Raw genomic sequence first — 27,265 nt, 5'->3', positions numbered from 1 at the left:
AGAAATTATGATGTTGGCGGTGGGGAGACGATTACATTTATTCCGGATCTTAATAAGTTGTGGACAGTGATCGCTCTCGGTGCGTTGTTGGATCCTATATGCTGAGACCAGTGGCAATGCGATTTCGTTTATTAATGTAAAGTCAATATTGGATTTTTTTGTGCTGCTTGAAAAGGTTACTTGTGCAGATGAGGCGTCCTCAGGGGGAGGCGTCAGGCAGCGCAAGCCCAGGGTTTCAAACTTTGTATATGTGCATGCTCTGTTAGGGTATTTTGTGCTGCCTTTTCTCAAATCAAAATTGAAATCGCCAGACAAAATGCGGATTGCGTCCTTGTTTTGTTTCTGCAGCATTTTTAAAATACTGGTCAATGTTTCAATGTTTCCACTGTTTTGGGTTTTGTTAGGGTGTATGTATACGTTGATCAATAGCAAAGTTCTGTTGTTGCCTAGTGGCGCCCGGTGTTCCAATTTTATTGGTAGCAGCCAGTCGATTCCCAGGTCGATCTGTTTGATCACCCAGTTGATTTTTGTGGAGCAATACGTTGTGAGGCCCCCCCTTGGGGTGACCATGTTTTTGAGGTTGTTTGGCAGAGACGTCTATCCCAGAAAAACCCTAAATTTGTATCGGCTCCATGCACTATGTTTCCTGCAACATGACAATTTCAAACTGCTGAAGGAAACTCAGAGCCGCCCTGTCGGTAACCAAATCTTTTAAACCGTGAGTGTTCCAGGAGCAAATATGGAGATATTCTGGGTTTTCGGCAGGACCATTTATGATTGTTGTTTGCTAGATTTTGCCTTCCAGCCTGTTTGACTGTTGAGGAAGTACCGACGAAGATCTGTTGGTGCATGCCAGAATGGAGCATGCTTTGGTGCTTTACAATTGTTATGTGGTCCCAACTGCTTGGGGAGGTTTCTACTCCCACGGCCCCTTTTAAGATTGAGCCGCCCTTCTTTTGTTGTGGTACCAGAAGGTTAGGGTATCTGGGCGGTTCTAGTTTTTGCAGGACGATGCCTCATGTGCTAAACGTATCTTGATGTACTAGAATTTGATCAATAATGGCAGACGTGGCCCAGGATGTCAGCGTTGCCTCTTTGTCTTTATTGTTTGGATGGGGAGTGAACTCCACAGTCATCAGTTCTGTTGTTGAAATGTGAGCCAGGGGCAAAATTGTATTTATTAACTTAAATATGGTGCCTCTATTTAGAATGTCAGAAGCCCCCTTCGAATTATAGCAAGGTATGAAAAGTAATTTATTTTCCTCTGAGGCCGCATTGTCCTGCGTTATCTGGTGTCCTGGGATTCTTTTTTGTGCCACGCTCTTTGTGCAAACATCTGACCAGAGATGGTAACCATGATCTAAAATTTGTTTGTTGTTACCTGCAGGTTGGTTAGTTATAGTCATGTTATGTACGGAGCTTATGCGTTGAGGGTTATGTGCCCAGGGTTTGCCAGTTTCCTGTCTGTCAGTAGACCGCTGAATTTCCTGTTTTGGGCACTGCCTGGTGATTGTTCTGTTTCCCTGGAATTCTTTTGAGGCCAACTCTCCGTGCAAAAGGCTGCTACCCTGCTTATTACTGGAACGGGTTTTTTCGGAGACTGTTGCTCTGATGTTGATTGATGAACTAAAGCACTTGGTTCGCCTGTAGAATTATCCTCGCTGACTGGCCGTTCTGACCTGATCTGTCTAGATTGGCAGCTCTTGGTTCTGTTTTCAGTGCGTTCTGATTCCTTAGACTGCGTACCATTTAATTTAGCAAATTATTTCCATATGCAGCTTTGCAGGACCCCCTTTGTTTTTTTCCATGCCTTCCTTTTTTGTTTCTTTTCCCGTTTCGTGAGAGATGTCTCCTCCACTATTGAGTTGTTGAAAGTTAAGTCCTTCGATCCTCCCGTGGGGGATCCCGTTTCTTGTGTACTAAGGCATGATCTGCCCTCTGTGTTGCTCTGAGACGTTCCCTGTCCGGATAAATGAATATCCTTGATATTATTGCTTTCCTCATAGGATTTCTTTGCGTTTTGTGGGTTTTCCTTATTCGTTAGGTTTTTGGGGATCTTCTCGCCACTACTTCTAAAATGCTCTTCCGTTCTAAGGGTCTGGATTTTTACCTCTTTCAAGATGGCATTTAGGATGTCCAGGGATCTTTGTGAATTATCGCCTGTGATGGAGCACTGACATGTCACTTGCTGGGTGTATGAGTGGGTTTGAGCCCTCTTTATCAGATCATTCAAGGATTGTAGCTTATTGTCGATGCTCACAATATGGATGGCCAGGATGTTAAGTAAATCTACCTGAGTGTCTTGCTTGTCTGCTTGAAATTGGATGGCTGCTGATATTGCGTCCATTGTTGCTAACAAGGCCTTCCACAAGTCTCCAGATGTTGATGGTACTACATTTGCTTTAGCCCCCATTGTGTGGTCTAGTGAGTCTTCAAATTCCTCTAATTGCTCTGGTTGCTCCATTGCCATGCCAGCTGAGGATACATGCGTGTCGAGTGTTGTTGTAGTTGTTATATTACATGGTGAGAGATCTTTTCGTTGTGTGCTTGCATTACAGGTAGATCTCATTTGTGTTTTGTTGTTTGTAGTCTGAGTGCCCTGAGGTGCATCTGGGCAGGTATCTGAAAGGTCTATCAGCGGAAATTCCTCAATTATGATACAGTCTGTGTCGTTCTCTACTTGCAAGAGTTGTTTGGAAAAAGGAGTGGGGCTCTCACCCCAATTGTTCCAGTCACTGAGGTTTAAAGTAGAAAAAGTGTCATCTAGGTAACATCTGTGGATTTCTGCGCTGATCATTAAGCCGGTTTTATTTGGCTGGGGAATTGGCATGTTGATTTTTCCCAAGTCCGCACAGGTCCTTTCAGTGTCCTGCACAGCCTTCTTGTCGGCTATACATATTGTCTCGTAGTCGTTGGCAGGAGTTATGCCCGTTAGGGAGCTGGAAGAATTTGATTCCTTTTTAGTGAGCAAGAAGTCTGTGATTTTGTATCCTGCTTTTTTTCCCTTGCTTGGAGATTTGCAAGGCGGTTTCTTTGTTTGTGCCGGATTTGTGGGTACTCTCCTTTCTGTTGATTCGTTTTTTGGCTCGTGCTGGCCTTCCCCTGGGGAGCCTTGCCTCTTTACTGCTTTTTTCCTTCCACGTGTTAATGTCATCCTTGCTGTCGCCTCTGGGTTGACAGGCAATATCTGAGTGCTTTCGACTGGTGATTGATTTAAAATTGTGTGTGTGCTAATCATGATGAACTATTCCTGGCTGCTTTAGCGCTGGAAGGGCGGCGTGCAGCCACGTGCTTTAGGTGATTTGTGATCACGGGCTTGCTGCTAGTTTGCCAGTTCCCACACAGTCACTGAGTTTCACTGTGTTTATTGTGTGTTCTTTGTCCCAGGAGATCTACGCTCTGCACTCTGAGGGTGCCTGGAGACCTGGGAACTAGATGTGCCTTGCCTTGCGCACCTCCGAAACATCGCTTTAGCTGTATCAGTTGTAAGCGGAATAATTGTACATCTTCAGTACCTTGCTAGGAGTGTGTTTTTATGGTTTTCAAAGCTTGTAATAGTAGGTGATCTGGCACGGAGTCTGCCCTGCAGGATTGGCGAGGTCGGGAGCTGCTGGTGGGTAGAGTCTCACATCCGTGTCACTGCCCACATCAAGCACAGAACTCCACTGCTCTTCCTCTGCCTTTTAACTCGTGGCCTTTATGTGCGGAAACCCATACAGTATCCGGGAAATGTGTCCCAAGCGCACTCGTGCGAAAGCCTCTCCTTCCCCACTTCAGACCAATCCTGATTGGCAAAACTCGTTACACTAATTTTCTTTGCGAGGAAGAGAGCCGAGTGGAGTCAAGCAGCTCCAATCTAGCGGGGAAGGCTGGTGAAGAAAGGGACTTTCTGCTCCACGCTGGCAGCAGTTTGTGGATTCCTTCTCTAGCGCGCCTGCGCTTTGTACCCCCTGCAGAAGGATGCAGTGAAACCGGCGGGTCCCCACAGCCCTGCTTCTCTGTGATCCTTCTTGCGTTGTTGTGCCCAGCGGCGGTGTCTTCCTCATGGAACCTCTGGTTTGCGGCGTCCTTCTCTTCACTGCTACTTGCTGCTCTGTTTTTTTCCCCTGACGCACTGAGGGGGAGACAAATGCCCCCGCAACGGCTCCCCGGTCCTCCGGAGCTCCTGCAGCCCACCGCCGCCGCTGCTGCGAGGTTCAGCTTCGCTCTTCCCCTGCCCACACCTCGCTCCTGCGTCTGCCTGCCGGGTGCTCACTAGGCCGGCCGGCTGGCTCAGCTCGTCCCAGCTGTTCCCAGTCCTAGCCCTGGTCCTCTTACCGCTTCCCTTAGGCTCTTGGACTCCTTGGACTCGGGGTGCTCAGGGTGCTGCCAGCCTGCCTGGCCACTCGACTCCGAGCCTCCAATGCCTCCGACGCCCAAGCTCCCCAAGCTTCGGCTCTCCAAGCTCTGGCTGGGCAGGCTGCTGCGGGCTGCCACCTCGAAGCCTCGACTGGCTCCGACACGCTCCGACCAGGCTCAGACACCGGCTCCTGGCCCTCGGATTGCCAGATTGCCGGGATGCCGGCCTGCCTGGTTGCCCGGCCGCTGAGCTGTCCGCCGAGCCGCCGGCCCCCAACAAAGCCGGAGAAACGCTGTGTGGATGCTGACTGCCACCCGCTCAGGCAGTGGCGCTCTGATTCCGATTCTGCTTCCGCCACCACTTCACTTCCCAAATGTTCAAAATTGTTCCATCTTGAACCATGATTTTTTACTTTCAGAACCAGGATGGATCTGTGCAACTTATAACTGTACTCTTTCAGCCCTCTAACGATTTTCATAAATTAGGCACCTTGTAAATAACAATTCTAACTTGAAACAAATCAATGTTTTGTATGGATAGTTTTAATCAAGAGGTCCAATTCTGTGTGGAATGCTTGCTGGTGAATTCTTGAATCTGTTGGCACAGCCAGTCAATGTTATGTTTCAGAACGTAATTTCTTTTGACATAGCTTGCTGTGCTGGAACGTTACTGCTGAGATTTAATTTTCCAGTGTCCTTGTAAGCAAAAGAGGTGAGTACTACAGTTATCCCATCTGATGGATTCCTCCCTTTCTTTTCTTCTGGCATATTTAGCTGTTACATAAACACTTTTGAATACGTTGCTAATTTTGCCTCTATCAGGGATACATTCTAGAAGATCTCCTAATCTGAGATTTCAAGAATCCTCTTGTATTCTGTTCCAAAAAAGTTTGAAGTTTTCAGCTTTGATCTTCATTCTCATGACTACATCTTTACTAAAACCCCAAATATAGAAGCGCCTACCAAATCATGAAAGGGTCAACCAGTTGATAGCCTCTAAGAATCAGAGCAGAAAATCTTCTTATGGAGAATCCAAGGAGTATCTATTACCTGCCAAGAGTGCTACTTCTTTTGTAACATAATTTTTTAATGAAAGTACATTTTTCTCTTTAATTCAGTTTTTGAGATGCTCTTTCCAATTCATGGTGGGATAGTCTGTCAATTGTATGTTGGACACATAAGGACTTGTCATATCTTCCCAAGATCCCATAGTTTTGGCAGTTCTCATAGAAGCAGATGAGGATGCTTTTCTCTCACAATATTCATTTGTCTATTACACTTGGCTGGGGCAGCTGTGATATTGTCACACCAGCACTGGGAGTTTACTTGAAGCAGTGTGTGTTAAGAAGTTGTGCTTATTATGCAGTCAGACAGGTCGCGCTCAGCAAGCCTGGGAGTCATCACTGCCTGGACTGGAGACTGCATCAATATTTTTATGACTGTGGTAATCCTGAGGGGTGTTCCATGACTTGCATGGAGCAACAACAGGGAAGAGCAACAAGGAAAGATGTCAAAGTTTGGTTTCTCCTTTGCCTGCCTTGTGGACATCATGAGTTAGAAGAATGGGGCATAGCCAAACCATAAAAAACAAAATTTTGAATATGGTGGTTTTGCCATGTCTCCAATCCATTTGAAGATGAAGTTCAATCTTTCCCATTAAGTCATTTACTGTTTAGAAAGTGTGTGTGTGTGTGTTTGTGTGTGGATGTGTGTGTGTATTCACTGAAAAAACACAAAGGTTAAAGGGACGTTATAATTAGGAAATAGAGTTTAAAAAAACATAAAAATTCACTTTAAAAAAAACAAAGGTCACAGGGTCTTTACAGCTAGGCTCATATTTTAAACATATAAAACCATAGAAATTCAACTGTTATAGTTAGAGTTATCAAAAAATGTCACTGCAAATATTACATTAATATTATCAATGATGTTATCAAAGATGTCATGAGTGCTGTAATTTGTGGGGTAATTAGCAGTGCATGGCGAGGGCGTGGGTTATAGTTACCTTAGGCATGAGTTATAGTTACTTGAGATAACTGTAACTGTAACACCTGAATTTCTATGGTTTTCTATGTTTAAAATGAGCCTAACTATTACGTCCCTGTAGTCTTAGTTTTTTAAGTGTGTTTCCTCTGACTTGGTGGGAGCTGTCAAAGCTCCAGCCAAATCAGAGCAAACAGCTATGTCCCTGGGGTGTTCATCCTGGGACATATCAGGAGCCGTGACTGGGAGGTGGCCGTCTCCAGAGCTATCAGTGGCTCCTTGAGGGGCTCCACACAGCCTCCTTCCAATGAAAGTAGCCCCAGGGAGGTGGCGGTCCCTTGGGCCATGTAGTGACATGAGGCCCTCTGCATAACAATAGAACTTGTGCCCCGTGGAGGTGGCGGTCTCAGGGATGCATGGGGGGGAGCTTGGGCATCCCCTCCGCATTTGTTGTTCACAATCTGGCCCAGGAAGGTGGTGCACCCAGGGGCTGGAGTAGGGCAGGGCAGCACCCTGCATTCCTTTCCACATTGTGCCCCAGGGAAGTGGCAACCTGAGGGATGCGGGGGTCGGACGCCCCCGCATTTGTTTTTCTCAATCTGCCCCGGGAAGGTGGCGGTCCTCAGGGCTGCGGGGGCCGGGGCAGCCCTCCCCCGCATCCAAGAATTGAATGCCCCCGGAACCTGGCCCACCTGGGGGATGCAGTTAAGGAGGCACAGGAGCCCAAGATTGTTTTTTTCCAAGTTTCAGTGGATCCACCACAGCTCCAACTGAAAATTCTATATAAAATGTTGTTTTGCTTTGGGGGGGTTCCCTCTGGGACCCCATCACAAATGCTAAGAGGGTCAAGTTGTCCTACCCTGGTCCCTTTTCTTATTTTTTATATTTTTTTCTGGGACTCATCTGAAGCTGAATCCCAACATGGCAGCCAATCAGATCTCAGCACGAAATCAGGAAGGGTTCGCGGAGCCTTCATGTTCCTATATATACAAATTAGTTTTTTTAATTACTAAAAAACTACTGAACTGATTTACACCAAATAACTAAAAAGTCGCTTACTGAACCTAGAGCTACCCTACTGCTACATTGGTGTAATTACGTCCAGTGGTTCATCGGCTATTTCTGTTCAAAATCCCTATGGAAAAATGCATGGGGAAAAAGAGTTTTGGACACCCTCCCCCTTTTTCTTGGCCCCCGCTTGGTTGATCACCCCGAAACTTTCCAGACACTGATGTGAGGGCACCCCCATAACAGAAGAGACATGCGCTCTGAAGCTACGATATGCTGTTGTGTATTTATTCTGGCACGATAGAGACTCAAAGCATTTTGGCCTGACAGCCTTGCTCAAGGGTCAAAGACATTATGCCAAAACGTGTTGGATGTTTGTCTTGTCAGAATAAATAAACAACATCATATTGTGGTTTTAGAGTGCGCACTGTTATATTGGGTCAAATTCTGTATATTTGATGCCGGGCTCTTTGGGCTCGTTTATGTGCACCACACTCGTTGGGTTTTCATGGAGAAAGAAGAAGTTGATTTGTAGGATATATATATATATGGCATAAATAGAGGAATTGATTTGTGTATGTATGTCTATATATATTCACTTAAAAAAACAAACGCTACAGGTATGTTATAGTTAGGCTTACATTTTAAACATACAAAACCATAGTAATTCACAAGTTATAGTTAGTCACCTCAAGTAATTTTAACTCATGCCCCAAGATAACTATAACTCACGTCCTCACTCTACACAGTCTTTCGTCAAAAATGTTACTGCAAATATTACATTGATATTAAGATGTCATAAGTGCCATAATTTGTGGCATAATTAGCACTGCATGGTGAGGGGGCAAGTTATAGTTGCTCAGGGCACGAGTCCCTGCAGATTTGTATTTTTATTTTACAATATGCCCTTCACTTGCTATCTGGGACCGTGAGGAAGCCTCAAGGCCTCCCCCTTGGTCCCTGACTATTCTTTTTTTTTAAATTTATTAGAGCCCTTTACAAGCTACCTGGGACCACAGGGGAGCCTCAAGGCCTCACCCACTGTACCTGACTATTTTTTTCCTTTATTTTATTACGTGTCATTTCTGGGCTATCTGGGACAGTCCCATTGCTCCAGCAACCAAGGAGTTGCTTTAAGTAGCAGCTTCCTGGTTGCTGAAGCAAAGCTTTTATCTCTGTTCCCTGCACGCATATCTCCTTTCTGACAGTGGGACCTGTTTGGCAGGCACCCACTCCACACTCCAACAAAAGAATGCCCCCTGGACTTGGCCCACCTGGGGGCTTAAAAAAGACAAAGCGCGGGAACCCATGATTTGTTTTTTTTTTAAACTTCACCAGATCCATGGATCTGCCACAAAACGCATTGAAAATAAAAAGAAAATGCTTTTTAGCCCGAGGGAGGGGGGAGTTAAGGGGCCCCTTTTCTTTTTTTTTTTTTACATTTTTCTCTGGGGTCTTGGCTGCTGAGTCCCAATATGGCTGCCAACACTTCCTGGTTGAAGTGCTGACAGCCAATCAGATTTCAGCACGAGATCGGGAGGGGTCGCCAATCCTTTACATCCCTATATATACAAATTTATTTTCCCTGTAATTTCTCAAAACTACTGAACGGATTCACACAAAACGAAAAAAGGTTGGTTTCTGGACCAAGATCTACCTTTCTGCTAAATTTGGTGTAATTCTGTCCAGTAGCTATTACTGTTCAAAATCCCTATATAAAAATGAATGGGGACAAAGTTTTTGGACCCTCCCTTTTTCTCAGCCCCCACTGACGTGAAGGGCAATTTTTTTGGGGAAGTTTCCTGAAGATTCATTAAGCTGCGCCAAAGATTTAGGCAAGTAAAAAACATGTTTATATAGAAACTAGGTCCTAACTATAACTACCTAGTGGCAATATATAAATATATATATATATATTTTTTTCCCAAGTGGCCCCAATCAAAGCGCGCTCCATTAAGTTGGTGCTCGTGTCAGGGACGGGCCAACCCTGTAATTACTTTCTCCACCAAATTACACAAGGTCAAACACGGCACACACAGGAAACCTTGTGTTTGAAGAATTTATTCTTCCAAAAGAGAAAAGAAACCCAAACTTCACCAACACGTTTCAACCACCAAAGGTCTTGATCACATCTATATATATATATATATATATATATATATATATATATAGAGAGAGAGAGAGAGAGAGAGAGAGAGAGATGGATATACATACATACGTAATTCAAGGGCCATGGATGTGATGCAGTGTATTGGCTCATTTGTTTTTCAGTGCTTTCACTGCTTGCTTGCTTGTAATTCTACTCCTGATTTTGCAGGCAGATTTCCCTGGGATTTTCTTCTGGAAATACCCTGCTTGGTTGATCAAGAGCAGTTTGATGCCTTGCTTATTGCCTTCTGCTCAAATATCCACCTTCACTCAAGAGCTAAAAGACTGCCAAGGAGTTTTTTTTTTTTTCTCCTTCTAACGTAGACCTTCTAAAGGAGAAAGTTTACATCTTTTACATGTACTATTAAGTGCAGGGTAATACTGACTACTGAGAGGAGGAGTCAGTTCTTTGGACAAACAAGAACAAAACTTGCCAGACATTCAGGGCCTCATTATGACCCTGGCCATCACCAGACCACCAGGATCACGGTCAGACCGCCACCAAAGCACCAGTCTGACCACAACATTATGACCATGTTAAAATGCCGAGGTCGGCCTGCTGGCACTGCCACTTTTCGGCCAGCAGGTGGCCTGGCGGTGTAGGCGGTCCCAATCCATCAGGGCAGCGCTGCAAGCAGAGCTACCCTGGGGATTACGACCCCTCGCTCCGCTGGTGCTTCCATGGCAGTGAAACCGCCATGTAAATGCTGGTGGAGACGGGGTGCTGGGGGCCCCAGAGGCCCTGCTGGCATACAGTGATTTGCATGACGGGTGCTGGTGCACCCGACGGACAATAGCATTGCCGCTTGCCATATTACGAGCCGGCATCACTGCTGTTGTGCATTTCCCGCTGGGCCCGCTGGGAACTCATAATAGGACCAGTGGGAAGGAGACCGCACTGCCAGTCTCTTGACTTGCGGCAGTTTGGCGGGCGGCCTTTTCCACCTGCCAAATTCCTAATGAGTGCCTCAATATCCAATCCTTGATGCCTACATTGGTTTGAAATCCACTTGTTGGGGGCCATGCAGCACGTGTTTGTATGGATAATCTTGATAGTGCCTGCTGACCAGTTGTCCCAGCATCTTACCCAGTTCTGGGAGTTCAGCAGTGGGATGCTAGCTGCTAAGGTATGCAGGAGTTATGCTGGGTTTATCAGCAGTAGTATTGTTTTTGTCATTTTTAGCTGGACAAGGACTTCCCATACGCAGGTTTGACCTTTCTCTTATAGAGAAGTGTATGTAGGAATAAAACACCCAGCCTAGTCCCACATCTCAAGCCCTTGGTCAGTGGCTTTGATTTTACTTGACATGCCCTAAACTGCGTTATGGGTTACACGCATAAATTCAAAGAAATGAGAAGGAGGGACTGCAAAGGAATGTCACACCTGGGGAATATCTGGCTTAGCAATTGACGCAATGTTTGGCTAAATTGTCACAAACTTTTCGTGAAGTTAGTGTAGAAAACCAGATTATTATACTATGAGAGAGGCAGCAGTCTTCATGATGTGGCTGAGTTCTCAGAAAGCCAAATAGATCTGATTCCTAAAAAATTGTTTTTTGTGAGAAATGCTGGACTCTCCATTGGTCTATTTGCACAAACATATCAGCTTTCATCTGGGGAAAAATAGATGTGGGTTATCTGTCCAACAACACCAAAACACCATTATAGTTAAGAAATAAATTAATCATGCCTAATTTAAAGGTGTGTTGAAATGAGACAAATGGCAGAAGAATTTGCCTGTTCCATCTGCCCACGTCACAAATCTCTTAACTCATGTCGAGTACAGGTGATGATGCCATTTCCACCATTTGGAAAACCCTCTAGTTGGAAAGGCCTTGGTTATGCATGATGGTCCACATACCACCCTAATTGGAGCACCACTTCTGACAGTTTGTACATTGGCTTTCTTTTGCTGTCAGGTTGGTTACACCATGGACACAGTTGTAGTTTCAGACAGGAAATGTATGCAAATGCTCCAGGATGCTGAGAGAAACCTATACAATACATTAAGGACATTATTGTTTGAAGACTTTCTTCTAATTTGGGAGTCTCTGTTTGTGAAAAAAGTGCCTTAAAGATACCATGTAAAAAGATTATATTCTTCCATACTTTGTCTTAACATTCACCTTCACAGAAGACCCCATTCACCTCCTGAACATAATCAATTTGCCTACAATAGGATAGGTCCTCCGGCAACTGAACATAGAAAACCTCAGCCCTGATGAGTTTGCAATTGCCAACCTGTCAGACAACTACGATTCCTTGGAAAGATAACTGAGGAAGCCTGGTTAATAACACTGCACTGAAGCCCAGATCAGCCAGAACCTCACTATTATGCACCTCCCCTTGTAACTTGCCTTAGCAGCCTACAACAGCACCCTGTAACTTGATGTTCTAGGAAGCCTACGCCAAGACTTACCTCTGAATCCTGCTCACTGTTGTTAAACACCTAACTCTGCTATTCATTAGTGCTCCTGCCACCTCTCATGTGGCATTTATACTTTCCTGAGTGTTTCTCTCAGTCGGCTCCATCTTTGGGTTCCACAGTTGCCTGTAATACTGGCTGGGCTGGAGATGGACTTAACATATCCTAACACACCCTTCCGGACCCTTGACAGCAGGCTTGACCCTATTACTCTGCTAGCCATACTATCAAGCTGACTGCCATGATTCTGATACCTTTGTTCTCTGCCACTAACCTGATAAGCGTTTTCATACCGTCACTTGGCATAACTGCATACAGAAATTCACAGACCTGGAAAAAGGAATGTACTGGCCTCCCATTCAATCAATGGTACTTTACTAATATGATAGACCACACATGCAATGACAAAGTATAAATGCTTGCAACATACCCTCACTCATGCTCTCAAATCACAACACATTTGACACCAGAGAAAGTGGACTGATTGCATGTTCTGCAGTGCATGTGTTGAGCACGTTTTAGATATGTTTATGGCATCTTCAACAATAGCCAACTAACCTGCTGACATAATGTGATCTAGCTGTAGTGGAGAGCTTAGAATATATTTTTTAATGTGGCATAAGCCCCTTTTTATATATCATGACCTACGCCATGCATATTTGTACCTATTTGAACATTTGTGTTCATCAATATGTGTAAGAGCCTATCATTATAACACCCATTTCACTGTGCCTGGAGCCCACTGACCTGCTGACATAATTTAATTTGCCTGTTGCAAATTTCATTTGCTTGTTGCAAATGTCATAGAACCTCTTTTCATGTTGCAGAGTCAATATCCTGTCTTGGACTACCTAAATAAGGATACAGAAAATGCAAATCCCCAATAACAATAACAAGCTGTATGAAGCCCTCCTACAACAGCCTGAACACCTATGCTGCAGTAAGACTGTCTGTTTATTGACCCACTTTACCTAGCCTGACCTAATTCTCATCTGTCTACACTCACTGACAATACAAATATGTAATTCTCTTTAATGCTCTGTCAACAGCACCAGTATGCTATTTGTATCCTATTGTCCCTTTGTTGTGCGTGCTCTCCATATGGCATCCCCATTTTATGGTGCACCCAAATGCCAAGTCTTACATCTTAGGAGTCTCAGTTACTCTCTCCTCCCCTCTCAGTCGACAGACCCACAAAAAGTGCAATTCCACATTTAGCTAGGGAAGAAAGTGCAAACAGTACTATATGCTATGCTGCCCTAGAGAGCTCTGTGACAGCTTATCCAAAATCTATTTAAAAAAGACAAAGTAAAGATTCAAGGTTGCCATTCTGCCGAAGTACCCAAAGACCATGATTTCAGAAGTGTACACAAGCAGAAAGTAGGTGCAAGAAATATAGAATTAGGGCCTCATTACGAGTGTGGTGGTCCGAGGACCACCACACTTGTGTTGATGGTCGGACTGCCACACTCCGGGCGGTTTGACCACCCAATTACAACTGTGAAGGGGGCGGATCCACCAGGGCAGGGGACCAATGTCCCTGCTGGGAACATGGTTCCCAAAGGGCTGACGGTAGTCTAGGTTGTAGTTAGACCGGGCAGTGCCCGGTCTAACTACAACCTAGACTGCTGTCAGCCCATGCCTATGGCATGGGCAGTGCATGGGCCTCCCCGCCCAGGACCATTGGAATGTGCACTGTCTGCTTTGCAGACAGTGTGCATTTTGTGGGTGCTGGTTGGCCCCCCTGTGCTATAAGATAGCACTTCGGCTCCTTTAAGGGAGCCAAGTGCTTTTTCTTGCACTGTGGAACACCATATTACAATGTTCCCACTGGTCAGACCTGCAGGAGTATTATAATGGAGAGGGGTGCGTCTGCCAAGGCGGTGGCTTCCTCCCAGCGAGTATGGCGGTCCTGTGTTGAGACCGCCAAACTCGTCATGAGCCCATTTGTTTTTTTCATGAAACATCCGGAGGCATGTGAAGAAACAGTCCTGAAAACACTGGATGAAGTTGACAGCAACATACAACTACAGAGGGCAAGCAATACATGTCTACACTAATGCCTTTGCAATGATCCGGGCCAATGGACAAACACACAAGCCTTAAAAAACTTACACAACCATTTACGAAATAATAATTGAATGGCAACAGCATCATACTCAACAGCCACACTCCCATATATTACTACTAAAGATCCATAAAGCCAGACCCTCATTCCATTTAGTATCATAAAGTTTATTCAACAAAGATTTTAAGCATTTAAGCAACTATGCATTTACTGCAAAAGACACTCACTTCTGCCAATTGTATCCTTATTGAACTACCAATTACACCTCTGACACTTTCTACTGACTATCAGATAACTGTAGTATTGCCCCAAATGATGGTACACTTTTCCACCCCATTCAATATCTCAGATTATGGGGACCTCCCTAAAAATATATAAAAATGGACCTGGTCAGCAGGCAATAATCTCATACACTTACACTCAATGTATGAGACCCTATAAACGAGAAAGAATGTAACACAATCAGTTTCACAGAAACATTGCTCAGAAAGAATTATATCACCATATTTGAATCTATGTTCCTGAGTGGCCTAACTACATAAAAGCACAGATTATGAAAAATAAAGCAAAGGAGCACTTATCTATTCCACAGAACACACTTAGATCTAAAGAAAAAGCAGGCCACATTCATTGACAGTGTGATGCACAATAAATTCAAAGAGTTTCTTTGTAAAGTAGTTATCATTCACTGCCCTTCAGGCTATGGCCGCAATTTTCTGGTCGAGATTCTTGGTTTGGCCTTGAATCTGAAAAAACACATGTCCTAAAATGATGCTTCCCCTGTTGACTCGACTGACCAAAGTGAAACCATCCATGGACAATGTATAAAAGCACCCTGAGAATCAACCAACATGCCAGCCGACCTATACACTTAGTAGGTCACACACTGGATTTACTTTTGTTCATAACTTTCACAGTACATCCCACATGGTGCAACAGCAAGTTTGGTTGTGTCATTCACTTATCGTTGTCCCTCTAACATGCTCTGCCAATCTGTTCCTCCATAAAGGACAGAGAGCAAGATTAATATTCAGGCAGTAGCTACTGTGAAAGCAGGGGGTTGGATCACTGACTTTTCTACCACAGGCTAAGAACTGAGAACTGATCTGTATAGCTCACTGAATCCAGAATGCCCAATGAAGAGTCTGCCCCAGAGCACTATTAGGGGCCTCAACAAGACCCAGCAACTTAAAAAAAAAAAGTCACACATTCTGCACTTGCACCAGAATCACATTCCCAAAGAGGCTGCACAAACAGCAGAATCAAACTTGTGCTCAGTATATATTTACAGGCCCACCCCTGCAGAACCAAATGTACGCAAAAATGAAATGCAAGAAAAACAACACCCTTATAACGAATATGTGTACAAAGTAAGGTTTTATTTACTGCAACTATAACCGGGAACAATGGAAAAACCCCATTTGGTGAAATAATGGCCAACAATAATTGACAGGAACATTGAATGAAAACGACATCTCCTGTAACATATTTCACAGCAGGATAATACATATCCCTGCCCAACCAGAACTGCTATTATAAATAGCTATGCCCCAGCAGTCTCAAACCCCAAAAGAGGAAGCTCTCTCTCATCGACTGCAACAGTTGTGACAAACTCTCCGAGGGGTGTTGTACTCTAAAGATACCAACTGCCTGCTACACGTGATAAACAGCACGTCACACCCAAAAGGAAAACGTTTCACAAAGACAAAGCAGCCGTGCGTCCTGTGGCATTGTGCCATAGATTGTCTTCATAGAGTAACCGGAAACACGCTCATTTTATGTAAGCACTTGTTGGCTGCCTGTAATTTTGGTGCATCAGTACAAGAAAATATATTGAAAAACAGTTTTAAAAATATTTTAAAATATAGAACACTGCTCTTTATTCCTAATTGGCGGTGTACTCTGCAGGGGCACACCTGGGCCAGACCTAATGATCCAGGGAGTAAACATGGGGAATAAACATGCAGATGATGAATTACTCAACCATATATTGCAGGCTTTTCTGGATTCGAGGGATATTAAGCTCACATTTGCCAAGTGCCTGTATGGGGCCTCAGTGGGCCGCTATGCAGAAGCTGCGAGTGAGGTGGGGTTGGAGGGTTTTGTGGCAAAGCAGGCTCCCCAATTGTTTTGGGTGAGGGGACATTAGGCCAATCCGAATTAGCTGAGATGGTATGCCTGCAAGCATATCTGCACCACCAACTTGGGATAAGATCCAAACAAATGCATGTGATGGGAAGGGGGAGGGTATTCCAAAATACATTTTATGGATGGCACTAGAAACAGTGCGCAAAAGACAATGTACCAATGCACATCAGAAATGTACGAGGAATAAAAGTTAAGAACCTAGAAAATGGAAACTGGAAATAAACCATTGCAGGCTCTGACTGAGGCAATGGATATGTGAGGACAAGGAGGGAAAAGCTAAAACTGTATATATTCTCTTGTATGGCAGTGTGGGAGAGTTAATTCCAGATTTTATGCTTGACAATTCCTTTCATGTTTCTCACTTTCTGATTTGTTACTTGTTCCGCTTTCAATAATCTTGCAGTTCTAGGCTGGGACTTATCAGGGAGTAGTAATCAGTCTTAGGTTTTTTAAGATAACATTTCCCGATTACTGCTGGCCCTTCTATTTCTTTCAACCTAGCTACTGTTTTCTTTTCATTAGGCGTTGCCCAGCTTGTGGATGCCATTCTCTAGTCATTGAAGCATACAAAAAGTGATGGATGGAATGCTTGAGTTAATTTCAGCTACTGGTAGTTTTGTTCGGGTCGCATCCCAGTCCACTCTTAGTTTTCACACCAAGCCACCTCAGTTTGGATCCAGTCATATGTAAATCAGTCTTGACCCTGTTGCAATGGCAACAGCCCTGCCTAAACTGGCAGATCAGGTCCTACCTGAACTAGAACACAAGCAATCCAAGATCGATTTCACACTTGTTAGATGTCATCAGTCTTGTATAACTTTGTCCAGTGGCACAGTGTGCATGGGTCCCACTTAGAACAACACACTAAAACATTGACTGGTGTTTCAGGTTGCGCAAAGCAAAGTCCACAAAACCTTGGCAGGGTCAGGGTTACTGTTTCATCCCAATAAAACTAAGTTCTTTATGTCCTTGCAGGCTCCTAAAAATACAGCTGCAGAGCTCCCACCCCGTGGTCTACAGGTAAGTAATCTTATTTTCCAACACAATCTAGTAAACTATTTGTCTCTGAGCATAGATTCCTGAGATCCTTCAAAGAGACCCAGGGTAGAACTAAAGAGGTATGCCACTTTGGTGCCGTTACCAGCACACATGCTAATGCATTGCTGAAGCCTTAATGGTAGTCATCACAGACTACAAATACTGGCATACAGAAGTCTCCAATGCAAACACTTTAAATACATATTTCCTCCTTGTCTGTATATTCTGCATATTCCGAAGAATAGTTGATGACCTAGAAGACTGATGGATCCTGCCCTTTAAACCATAATTGTCTACTGGAAGATCTGGACTATACTAACTTGGCTGAAAGAAGAATTACATTTGTAAATTGCACAGTGAAAAAAAATACTTACGAAACCAATCAGGTGCGCTCACTACTATCCCAGCAGGGTGATTTAATGTGCCCGATCATTTGATCAAACTATTGTACAGGTTAATTCAAGCCTTGGACGAATAACTCGAATGGTAATGCGGCCTCAACAATCTTAACCCTTCAGTTTAAACTATTTTATAAGATAGTTTAATGAGTGGAAGAATACCTCATAAGGTAATACACACTCAGTCAAACCTGGTTGTCTTATTTAATACAAGGTTCCAATTTACCCTCTTACCCTTGTGCTCTAATCACTTCATGATTTATCTGTGTTATCCTTACAACAACCGAGAAAGATGGTGTCACGTTCATTTTAGAATTTAAGTAATTTGTCAGGGACAAACGTGCTTACTTCTGGGCATGTAGTAGGTCATGCCTATCAGGCAGCAATTGTATGTAGGCTAGGGGCTGGCTCGGTGAGCAACTGAATATCAAAATTGTGTCCAGTTTTCAGTAGATTTACAATGCATATGTAACAAGCAAATTTACACATAAAGAATGACAGTGCAGATTACTGGCAAGTCTGTGGGAAAACCTAACTAGAATTTACTAATCAGTGATTCAAGTCCAGACCAAGTGCTAGCATATTTTTCAGTTTATCTATCTCCCCTAGCAAAATAGCTAAAGCAATTTATGAAGTATGCTGCTCACTGCCCTGTAGTGTTTGTCATGAATACGACTTTTCAAAGTGAACTGTTTATTATTATTGTGCGGCCCCAACATGCACTCACACATAGTCTGAGTTGTTTTGTAAAATAAAACAATAAATATTTTGCATTGTCTCTGGAAACAATGAAACTTCGGCATGCTTAATGCGTAACCCTATCGATAGAGAGCCCATTGTAATTTAAGCACCATTCTCCTTGTTTTAATCTCCTGCTGGTTGTTGACTGTTGCATGACAAATAAATGAATAGAAAACCTTCGCATGTCTCTATAAATGCAAATAGGTGCATAGGCAGTGTCCTCAGAAGGGTTGGCTTGCATGATCCATTGTAGACCAAATGCAGCTCACCAATGCAAGGTGAAAATGCTGCTCTTTTGATACACGTGTACGTTGGTTTTGGGAACACCTTGTTTAGCCACATCTGCCTGGGGAAATTAAGTTTGGCTAATTTATTGAATATGCAGGCCCACGTCCTAAGTATCCAGGCTGTGTTGCGTATTTACCCTTTAATATTGGCTCTGTGACATCTACTTTACACACTCATTCAAGCAACACCTTTTTTAAATTGCTCCCTCAATGGTAAAAATGTATACAAATCTAATTGGTTTGGATCCTACAATCTGTCTAGTCCCCGCATTCAAAGGCCTGGATTGGTTGAAACCAGCACCCTAACAGAGTAGATGTGAAGTAAATCGCAAAGTTAGCCTGCTTTCACTGATCCAGCAAAAGAAAGGAAAGATGACCATAAAAAGAGAAGTGAGCATAGGTGATAAAAAAGATATGAATAAAAGTGTCATAGACATGGCTATGACATTATGCAAAGCGCTTAAGCAGATCATATAGAGAATACAATTAGGTAATGGCGAACAGCGCCGACCCCTACTTCACCCCACACTTTGGATGAAAGACATCTTTAGCTTTTTTGATGGCATTTTAGATTTATTCTATTCCCTCTGCCCTTTTGGTTTTTGAGTTTTATGCTAGAAGCATATTTACATCTTACACTCACCCTTTTTTCTCGTGTTTAGCTACAGAGTAGCTACTAGCGTAACTTCTCTCCGTTAACTTCTTGCTTTTGCGCTTGTTGTCCGACTGCCACCTTTACTCCTCTCTTCTTCTTCAGTTATGGTTTGGCAGCAAATTCGCTTTTATTGATTTTTGCTACACACCTGCAGAAGTATTTGCACCAAAAAAATCCCACTGAAAACAGGTGTAACAGATAATATTTTTGGAATCAATGTGTTCATTTTAAAATATTTTAGTCAGATATTTCACAGCACTGCCCAAATTGTTGAAGAGAGCAGCAAGATCACACTTGTGTATCAAACTTGAGAAAATAGGTTTATCCTTCACAGCCTGTGCGGCACCTGGGTCTAAACCCTTGCTGCACCAGTCCCCAAAGTCCAAGGGTTCTAATTTTGGAAGGATACATATCTGACCATAGGACAGCAGCCTCCTTGTGCATTAAAAGTACATCTTTTTTTCCAATTTCTTGAAAACCGATGGCATTAAATTATTTCATGAATAAGTTTGCAGAAGAAAAATACAAAAAAAATGCATTAGCCTGACATTTCGAATAAACAAGCACGGGATTAGGGCACTCCATTTCAATCTCAGAGTTTGGCCCCTCTGAAAAATTAGACTGGATTTGACAGCAAGAAGCCGCAACAAATCGCGGCAGGTACAGGAAGCTAATGGTCACTTTGCGATACACTCGCCCGTCCCTTCACAATTATAGTTTTTGTATTTATGGGTTTTAATTTCCCCCTAGTCACGTTACAGACTAAAGGGACTTCCTGGCTTTTTTTTAGTAACTCAGCTCAAGATGAATAAAATACATATTTATTAGATATTTAGAGACGTACGACAGACGCTCACTACCACAGCGGAAGGGGGCGCCTGGGTGAGCACATATGCTCTCAGACTTATCTATCGAAGACATGCATTTGCTTCTGAACCCACCGCAACCATGCCCATCACCGCATCACTTATCCATGAGCATGGCCTATGTGCTTGTCACATGTTGTAAGTTATGCATATGCGGTATATTCTGCATAAGAACAAACTCAAACAAGCACCATTCTTTCAAGGTTTCACTGCAAAAGCCTCAAGGGCACCAGGTGCTTTTATAAAACCAGGCTATGGCCCCACTTGTGATAGGCAATGAAACGATTTACTACCAAATAATTCCTACTGGGTGCAGCGATGTTTGCTTCTTGAAGATGCTAACTTTATTTTAGTTTGGAATGGAGATAGAAGCATCAGACAATCTCTGCACTGACAAAATAGACAGAAGGGATATGAAAGTGGTATCGATATGAAAACTGAATTTGAAACCAAATGGCTCGAAATGGTGGGAATCTCAGAAGACACGTCCCTGGAAATGAGTGAATCCAGTGTTACTATAAAGATGTCTGTGCAGGGATCGCAGCACACAAAAGCTTGTTTCTGATGAGCAGTCTGCGCCGGCCTCTGCTGTTACAGAGATGCACTTTAAGGACAAAGCAGGGACTGTCTTTGTGATAACAGAGTCTGACATAACAAACAGGGCGGCCTACTGGGCACAACTCAATGAATATTCATCATTGTGGGGCACCCATCTAATGACTTAATATATGTGCTCCGATGCTGGGATAAATTCCGCCAAATGATGCTCACATACATAATAAGCCATTACTGACGCCTGCCGCCTAAAACACATTAGGGTAACTGCCCCCACTGGACATAGGTCACCAGCAGCTTTTTTTTTTTATTATGGTGGCTCCCTCGAGTTGATCATTTTATGTTCGAAAAAAGCTGAACCAGGGGCATACAGTGCTTCATCACAGGGAGAGTACTCACTATATATCTATATGTTGCAATTTCAATTCAATTTGTTGAAGCAGCTATGGGCAACTGGCTTCTTTGTGTGCTCACGTAGGGCGAATATGGTGGGTCAGGTGCTAGTATACCAGGCAATACCTTAGAGCTGTTTTCCACTGCCTAGGACACATGGGGTGGAAAATTATTTGACAAATAAATGGAAATGAAAACAGCAGCACCTTATTGTGTCTTCCAATTACCAGCTCCCAACCTTGGTGGTTCCTGGTTTACAACATGAGCAGCCTTCAGTGACCAGTCTCAATGGGATCACACAGATATTACTATTGCCAGACTAAGTACTGTACATTTAATGTACTTCTGAATAATGGAAGGCTGAGTTGGGCTAATTTGGTTTCGAAAATGTGACCTACATTTTGCCCAGGTGCATTAACCACCTGACCTATCTATTCTCCTAGGGTCTATTCGGTATGTGATTAACCTACTGATCCTTCTTACAAAGCAAGAAAAGTGTTCTTCTATAGGCTCTGAAATGATTAAGCCGCACAGAAATTGAGACATGTACTTAAAGGACAGTGTATCTGAGATCAACAGCACCTTCCACTTGTAGGGCTAGGATGACATATAAATAAGGTTATCATCCTGCCACCGTATGAGCTAATCTATATACATCCTTCCAAAAAGGCTGGTGCTGACATATAAAGCTAATTTCATGTGTGTCCGACTGCCCCGCTGGCCTATGAAGTCTTCTAAACAAGATGGTGAATGGCCCATAGAAATACCTAAAACTTAGATACATGATGGAGCTGGACAGGTCTTGAAAGGTGATGGATGTGAAAAGAGCTGGGATCAGAGCAATGCAACCCTCCAATACATTTTGAGAGCTTCCCTTCAAGTTCGTTCCGTGGTGTAGCATTTTTTCTTTATTTTGAAACTATATACCATTAATCTACTCCACACCTCACACTAAATTATATTCTGCTGCTTTATAAGGTTTGAGGCAGTTGTGCAAATATTCGGGCTCATTTTATTGACTTCGGAAGTAGAACGGCTGACTCAGTCCACACCGCCTACTCTGTGCACCAAAAGAATAGCAATTTTTCCATCTGCTATCATCTACGCCTCCGTGAAACAGGACAGGAAGGGCGGGGTTATTGCTAGGCTATGCCAGGTGCAGTTCTCAGTCAGATCGTTAATCTTCAGGTTACAAAATTCTTGGTAATCCTTTGGCCGTCCTTCAGAGCTTTTAGTAAACTTTCGGAAATTATTATTACTCATAGTTCATGCATCTAAAGGGGTTCGGTCAACAGGGACGATGCTCGTGTCACGTTGATGCAATCTGAAAGTGACTAGGGTATTGTGTGATCTCTGGACTACTATTGAAAAGTTATCTCAAACCCTCATTGCCATGTCGGTCATTGCAAGGTCTCTTCATCGACTCTATCTCATAAGTGCAGGGCAGGCATTTAACAAAAATGTGTGCCCTCCGAGGACGGCTTCAACATATGTGTATGCCATCAGCATGTTTTAAAAATGATTAACTGTCAAATTAACTATAATCGACACTATCTAATCCCCCTCTTTCACACAGCACATTCCAGCATCCTGTAAATCTCTACGCATCTTAAACCTATTGAAATTCTTAAGTGCATCAATTTCCGTGCTGCAGATAAAGCCGTTGCATTTCACTCCTTCTGGCCAACATCGTTATCCTTCCATCATTCCAGAAACAGTGGATAATGTGTTGATGTGGTGACAGGGACAGGCAGATGTCTAGCCCAGTACCAGCGCCTGTCACACATGCATTAAGTTCAGTTGCAGTGCTGCCATTCTGATAAATCGTCTCTGAAAGGCAATCAACACCCTGGAATGGTGTTTCGTGGTGGCAATTACTGCATCTGGAAGTGCATCAATTAGGTTTTTAAGAGACGCAGAAAAGGGGAGAAGAAATCAAAGCAGGCAGGCATCCCTGTCTGCAGATCGATCTTTGCCGCAGTCACGGCACCTCCTGGTATATCACGGCGGGAGCTCTGCTGCCACTCACGGGGGCGGACTGGCAAAGTCAAGGACCCAGAGCCTTCATCACGGAGATGCACAATGTCTCCACTTACGACTGCTCTCCAGCACAAACATACCAATGTGGCTGCCTCTGTGTCTGCATAGTAGACACGGTCACCAAGTATAGTGGATCGGCTTTAAAGAACTTCATTTCAGTTAGGGTGACAACCTAATTCCATGTCATTTAGGGCAGGGTATACAATCTTTGTTTGTGAGCCTAGCGTGTTTAGGGTGATGTGTTCTCGCATTCACTGATGTAATACACTGACACACCTGATAACAGTGAAGTGTAGGTGATAAGTTCTGGACTAGAAACGCTGTTGGGGAGGTGGTCACCCTAATGTTAACAATGGGATTGTTATTTTTTCAGGCAGATTCCATTAAAGTACTTGTAGTGGGTCCTGAGGCGAGCTGTCAGTTTCTGTATTCTGATGTTTCACACAAGAAGGCACATAAAGTATAAACAGATGCAGTTAGGTTTTAAAAAGAGAAATGCGTGGTAAGCATGTTATTGGCAAGTAAACTATGCCCTGTGATAAAAATCTGTAAACGTTGTGTCTGGGTCATCCTTGTACGCGCTGAACAAACTGGAGAGGTGCAAAAACTTCCCTAAATATATTTTACCTGCAAAGACGTGCTTGCACTGTCCCGTTGAAAATAAGATACTGATGCAGAGAAGTGCTGTAACTGCTCTGATTAAAGTGCAGGACTCCAGAAGTGTATATCTGGTCTCGTTAACATGACAATACCCATGCCAAGAGATGCTTTTACGTTACACTAAATTTATAGCCGCTCTCCAGAGAACTGTTCTAGTATCCATTAATGGCACAGCACAAGTGCTAAACAGTGTTGGTGCCATTCATTAGAAAATATTAGCCCTACGAGAGGAGCTGAATTAGTAGCTCTTCCATAAAGTGCTGGTACTATTCCACAGTACTACAGTCCTGCTAAACAAATGCTTGCCCTGCCCCATCAAAAGCATAGGAACCTCTGCTGTGCTCTCCCCATTACTAGTACTGCAGATATGCTGAGTAGTGCTGGGATTGTCTTTTATGGGCATGTCAGGCTTCTGAGAAGTGCTGGAATAGTCCAATAAAAGAACACACTCCTTGCTGGATAGTGCTTCCATTGTCCCAATAATGTACAATAGTTCTGCTGCGAGGTGTTGGTAGTGTGACTTTAAAAGTATGCCAATCATGTTAAGGTGTTTCAATAATGTGCAGGAGGGGAGATGGGTTGTAAAAGTATGTTTCTTTTGAGCAGCCTACTAGCTGTCTGCCACCTGGACTGATCATGCCCAGCTCTAATCCTGCCCCCTCCCATCTATTCTCTTCCACCTCCATGGTGAGCACAGTTCCCTTGGTGATTTATGTTTCATTACCAGCACTACTTAATGCCACTAGTGACGAAGACATCTCTAACTATATTCTGCACGTGTAGTTCTGGATTGCATTTTATTCTAACATTTGCATAGCACTTACTTTCCCTATGTGGGGAGCTTAAGAACCTGCTCATATGGATAGCAAGTCATACCATGTACGTTGTGTGATTGGAAGATTATTGTTTTTGTTTTGAGCCTATGTGGGAAAAGTTTTGAAGCTATGCATGATGGCCATCTTATGGGACACAGTGCCTGGCGGTTTGATGGGTGATTTTGATGGGTGATTGTATGTGAGACATAGACTAAAATGTTTGTTTAGAAAACCTAATATCAAAGATAGTTCACCCGTGTGAGTCTGCCTGTGTGTAGGCGGCTAGAAAAACTTGTTTGTAGAACAGTCCCTGTGGTCTGGATGTGTGCAGCTTCTCCAAGACTTCCGGGGCCACACTGCCCTTTCAATGGAGATGGATGGACTCTCTCACTCACAGAACATTTAAAAAAATACTGTATGATTCCAATGATTTGTCTGTCTGACTTAGATAAAAAGAGAAAGGAACCCCACGTAGATAGCTGCTAAAATCTGGGCTGTTTTATCCAGACAGCCTGACCCCCCTCTGCTCACAAAGTGACCTTAGCAGAAGAAGTCTTTATTTAAAGTAAAAATGCATGTAATTGTTTTAGACACAATTTGGGTTACTACATTGTTCCCCCTTTTCAAATTACCTCAATTATCATGATTCTAATGGGAATACAGTATTTGGGCTTCGAGATGGAATTGAAAAAAGAAACACAAAGGAATACCCTTTGGGTTAGTAAATCCAGAATTTTAGACAGTGTGAGATATCTTTAGGAAGATGCTTAAGGGCTGAGAGAGTTATCATTAGTATGAAGGGAGACAGATGTGTGTCACACCTCCCCGGTGCCACATGTGTGATCATACCTCTGCCTCGTGATGAGGTTGATGTAGTGCCTCAGTGCAGAGTAGTATTTGGCCATATCTTCTGCAGGGGCATCTTCTCCAGGACTGTTGGGTTTGGAAGGATATGCATCTGCCAGCGTCCCCAGGCAGATCAGCAACGACAGGGCGAAGGTCAGCACTGACAGCCACAACCTCATGCTGCCCCCTTGCATCTGCATCTGCACGGTACCGAGAAAGGAGGAAGCGCAGGGTTAAGGACTAGCACACCTATATGAACAAGGGAAGGTAGACAAAAGTGGAGTCCATCTCTCATCTAATCAGAAATCCAATTTAATACACCATAGGTCATATGTGGACGACTTCCTACAGGTCACGTGCCCTAAATACGGCAACATAAATATATAAATGTGAATGATGCTAAAACTTGCCAGGAACATTCCTTGATTTTAAAGTGCTTATTTCCAGCATCGAATATCCGAAAATTGAACCTTTTAAGCTAACCACTCACAGTTCGTGAATCGCGACACGAATTTAAGTATTAAAATGAAAGATCCTAAACATGACGAAATACACAATTTATCAACGTGGATTCGCCCTTAATAAAGAGCGTACACAGCAGCACACTGAATAAAAACATTAATGCTTTACTCATTTTGTCCTTTTAAATGATATTTAAGAGAACGTTGCTGAAAAACACAGACGCCTTTTCCTCTGACTGTGTGCAGAGTTATTCCTGTTTCCTATATGACATGAAAACAAAATGTTTTCATTCGGAATTAGTTCATTTTTTATAAAATGATCTACTGTGGTCTGTTCTTGTAAATTAATTATAGAAACACGGGTTCACTTAAAGAATTCAATGCAGATATACTTTCCTTTTTCTCATCCCACACAGCAAGAGATAAAGTGATTGATAGATGAAAATAACAAAATGGAACCGGTTTCCAAAACTAAGCAAATGAAAACTAAGAAAAAAAAGTGTTAAATGACTGGTATTAGAATGTAGTAAAATAACCGCACCCCAAACATCCAACAGAATACAACGGAGGTAGCAAGCTATCAAATATGATAGGAATTTCTACTATTAATCTCTACACAAGCCTTACCTTCGGTCTCCCGAAAGACGAGTTTCTGCAGCGGTAGTCTCTACTCAGCTCGCTGCTCCAACTAACTTCTCAACGCGAAGGCAAAGGGAGGCAATCCGAGGCTGGTTATTAGTAGGGTTTTTGTGACTGTGCTTCACGGTGAAGCCTGTGATTGGAGAGTATAAATGAGCCGCCCATAAAAATACGGTCCACCCAGTCGGATGAACCTGCCCCCTTCAGCACGTGAAGTGTGGGCTTCTAGGAGACGAGTCTTCGCGTAATACGCGCAGGTCCCTGTGGCGCACAAGGCGCACGCACAAATTGACCTGGGGAGATCTGCACTTGTGACGCATGACGGAAAGTGGGGGAGCTCCGCCAGCAAGAAAGCGACAAGTCACGACCACAGTGTCCCTTTGAGCGCCGCGGGAGAGTGGGATTGTAGATGTCACATTAAGAAGAGCGGGCTCAGGTGGCATGTTAACGTTAAGGGTTGTGTGTCAGCCAGCGCTCACGATTCGGGCAAAACTTATTTTAGATTCCTTCTTCCTAAAACTTCCTTCGCTCCAATGCAAGTTAACTGGGAAGTTCATTTCCCATTGTTTTCCCTGAAACACTCCCTCATAGTCATTCTGAACTGTCACGAAATTATTGCATGGGACATCTGCTGTAGCTTTTGTCGTGGCAGTGTCAGGTTATTGTGAAATTAGGACATAGGTGCGGGGAAGAAAACCGGCGTCACCCCTTGAACACACATGCTAATAGTTGTGACTGAACAAGAGGGCGAGA

At 43.5% G+C, this 27,265-nt stretch overlaps 1 protein-coding gene across 1 annotated transcript in view; it reads right to left on the bottom strand.

The window, feature by feature from the left end:
• Nucleotides 1–26,789, bottom strand: part of NPY (neuropeptide Y) — a 40,188-nt gene extending 13,399 nt beyond the window's left edge. Inside the window, exons 1-2 of the mRNA XM_069211518.1 lie at nucleotides 26,501–26,789; nucleotides 25,416–25,612 (exon numbers count right to left, since the gene is read on the bottom strand). Of these exons, the coding sequence (XP_069067619.1) occupies nucleotides 25,416–25,612 (197 nt within the window). The 5' untranslated portion in view covers nucleotides 26,501–26,789. The remainder of the gene's footprint in view (nucleotides 1–25,415; nucleotides 25,613–26,500) is intronic.
• Nucleotides 26,790–27,265: the final 476 nt, after the last annotated feature.

The sequence above is a fragment of the Pleurodeles waltl genome, chromosome 10 (assembly GCF_031143425.1).
Source record: "Pleurodeles waltl isolate 20211129_DDA chromosome 10, aPleWal1.hap1.20221129, whole genome shotgun sequence".
Taxonomy (NCBI): domain Eukaryota; kingdom Metazoa; phylum Chordata; class Amphibia; order Caudata; family Salamandridae; genus Pleurodeles; species Pleurodeles waltl.
This window is presented reverse-complemented; position numbering and strand designations above follow the sequence as displayed.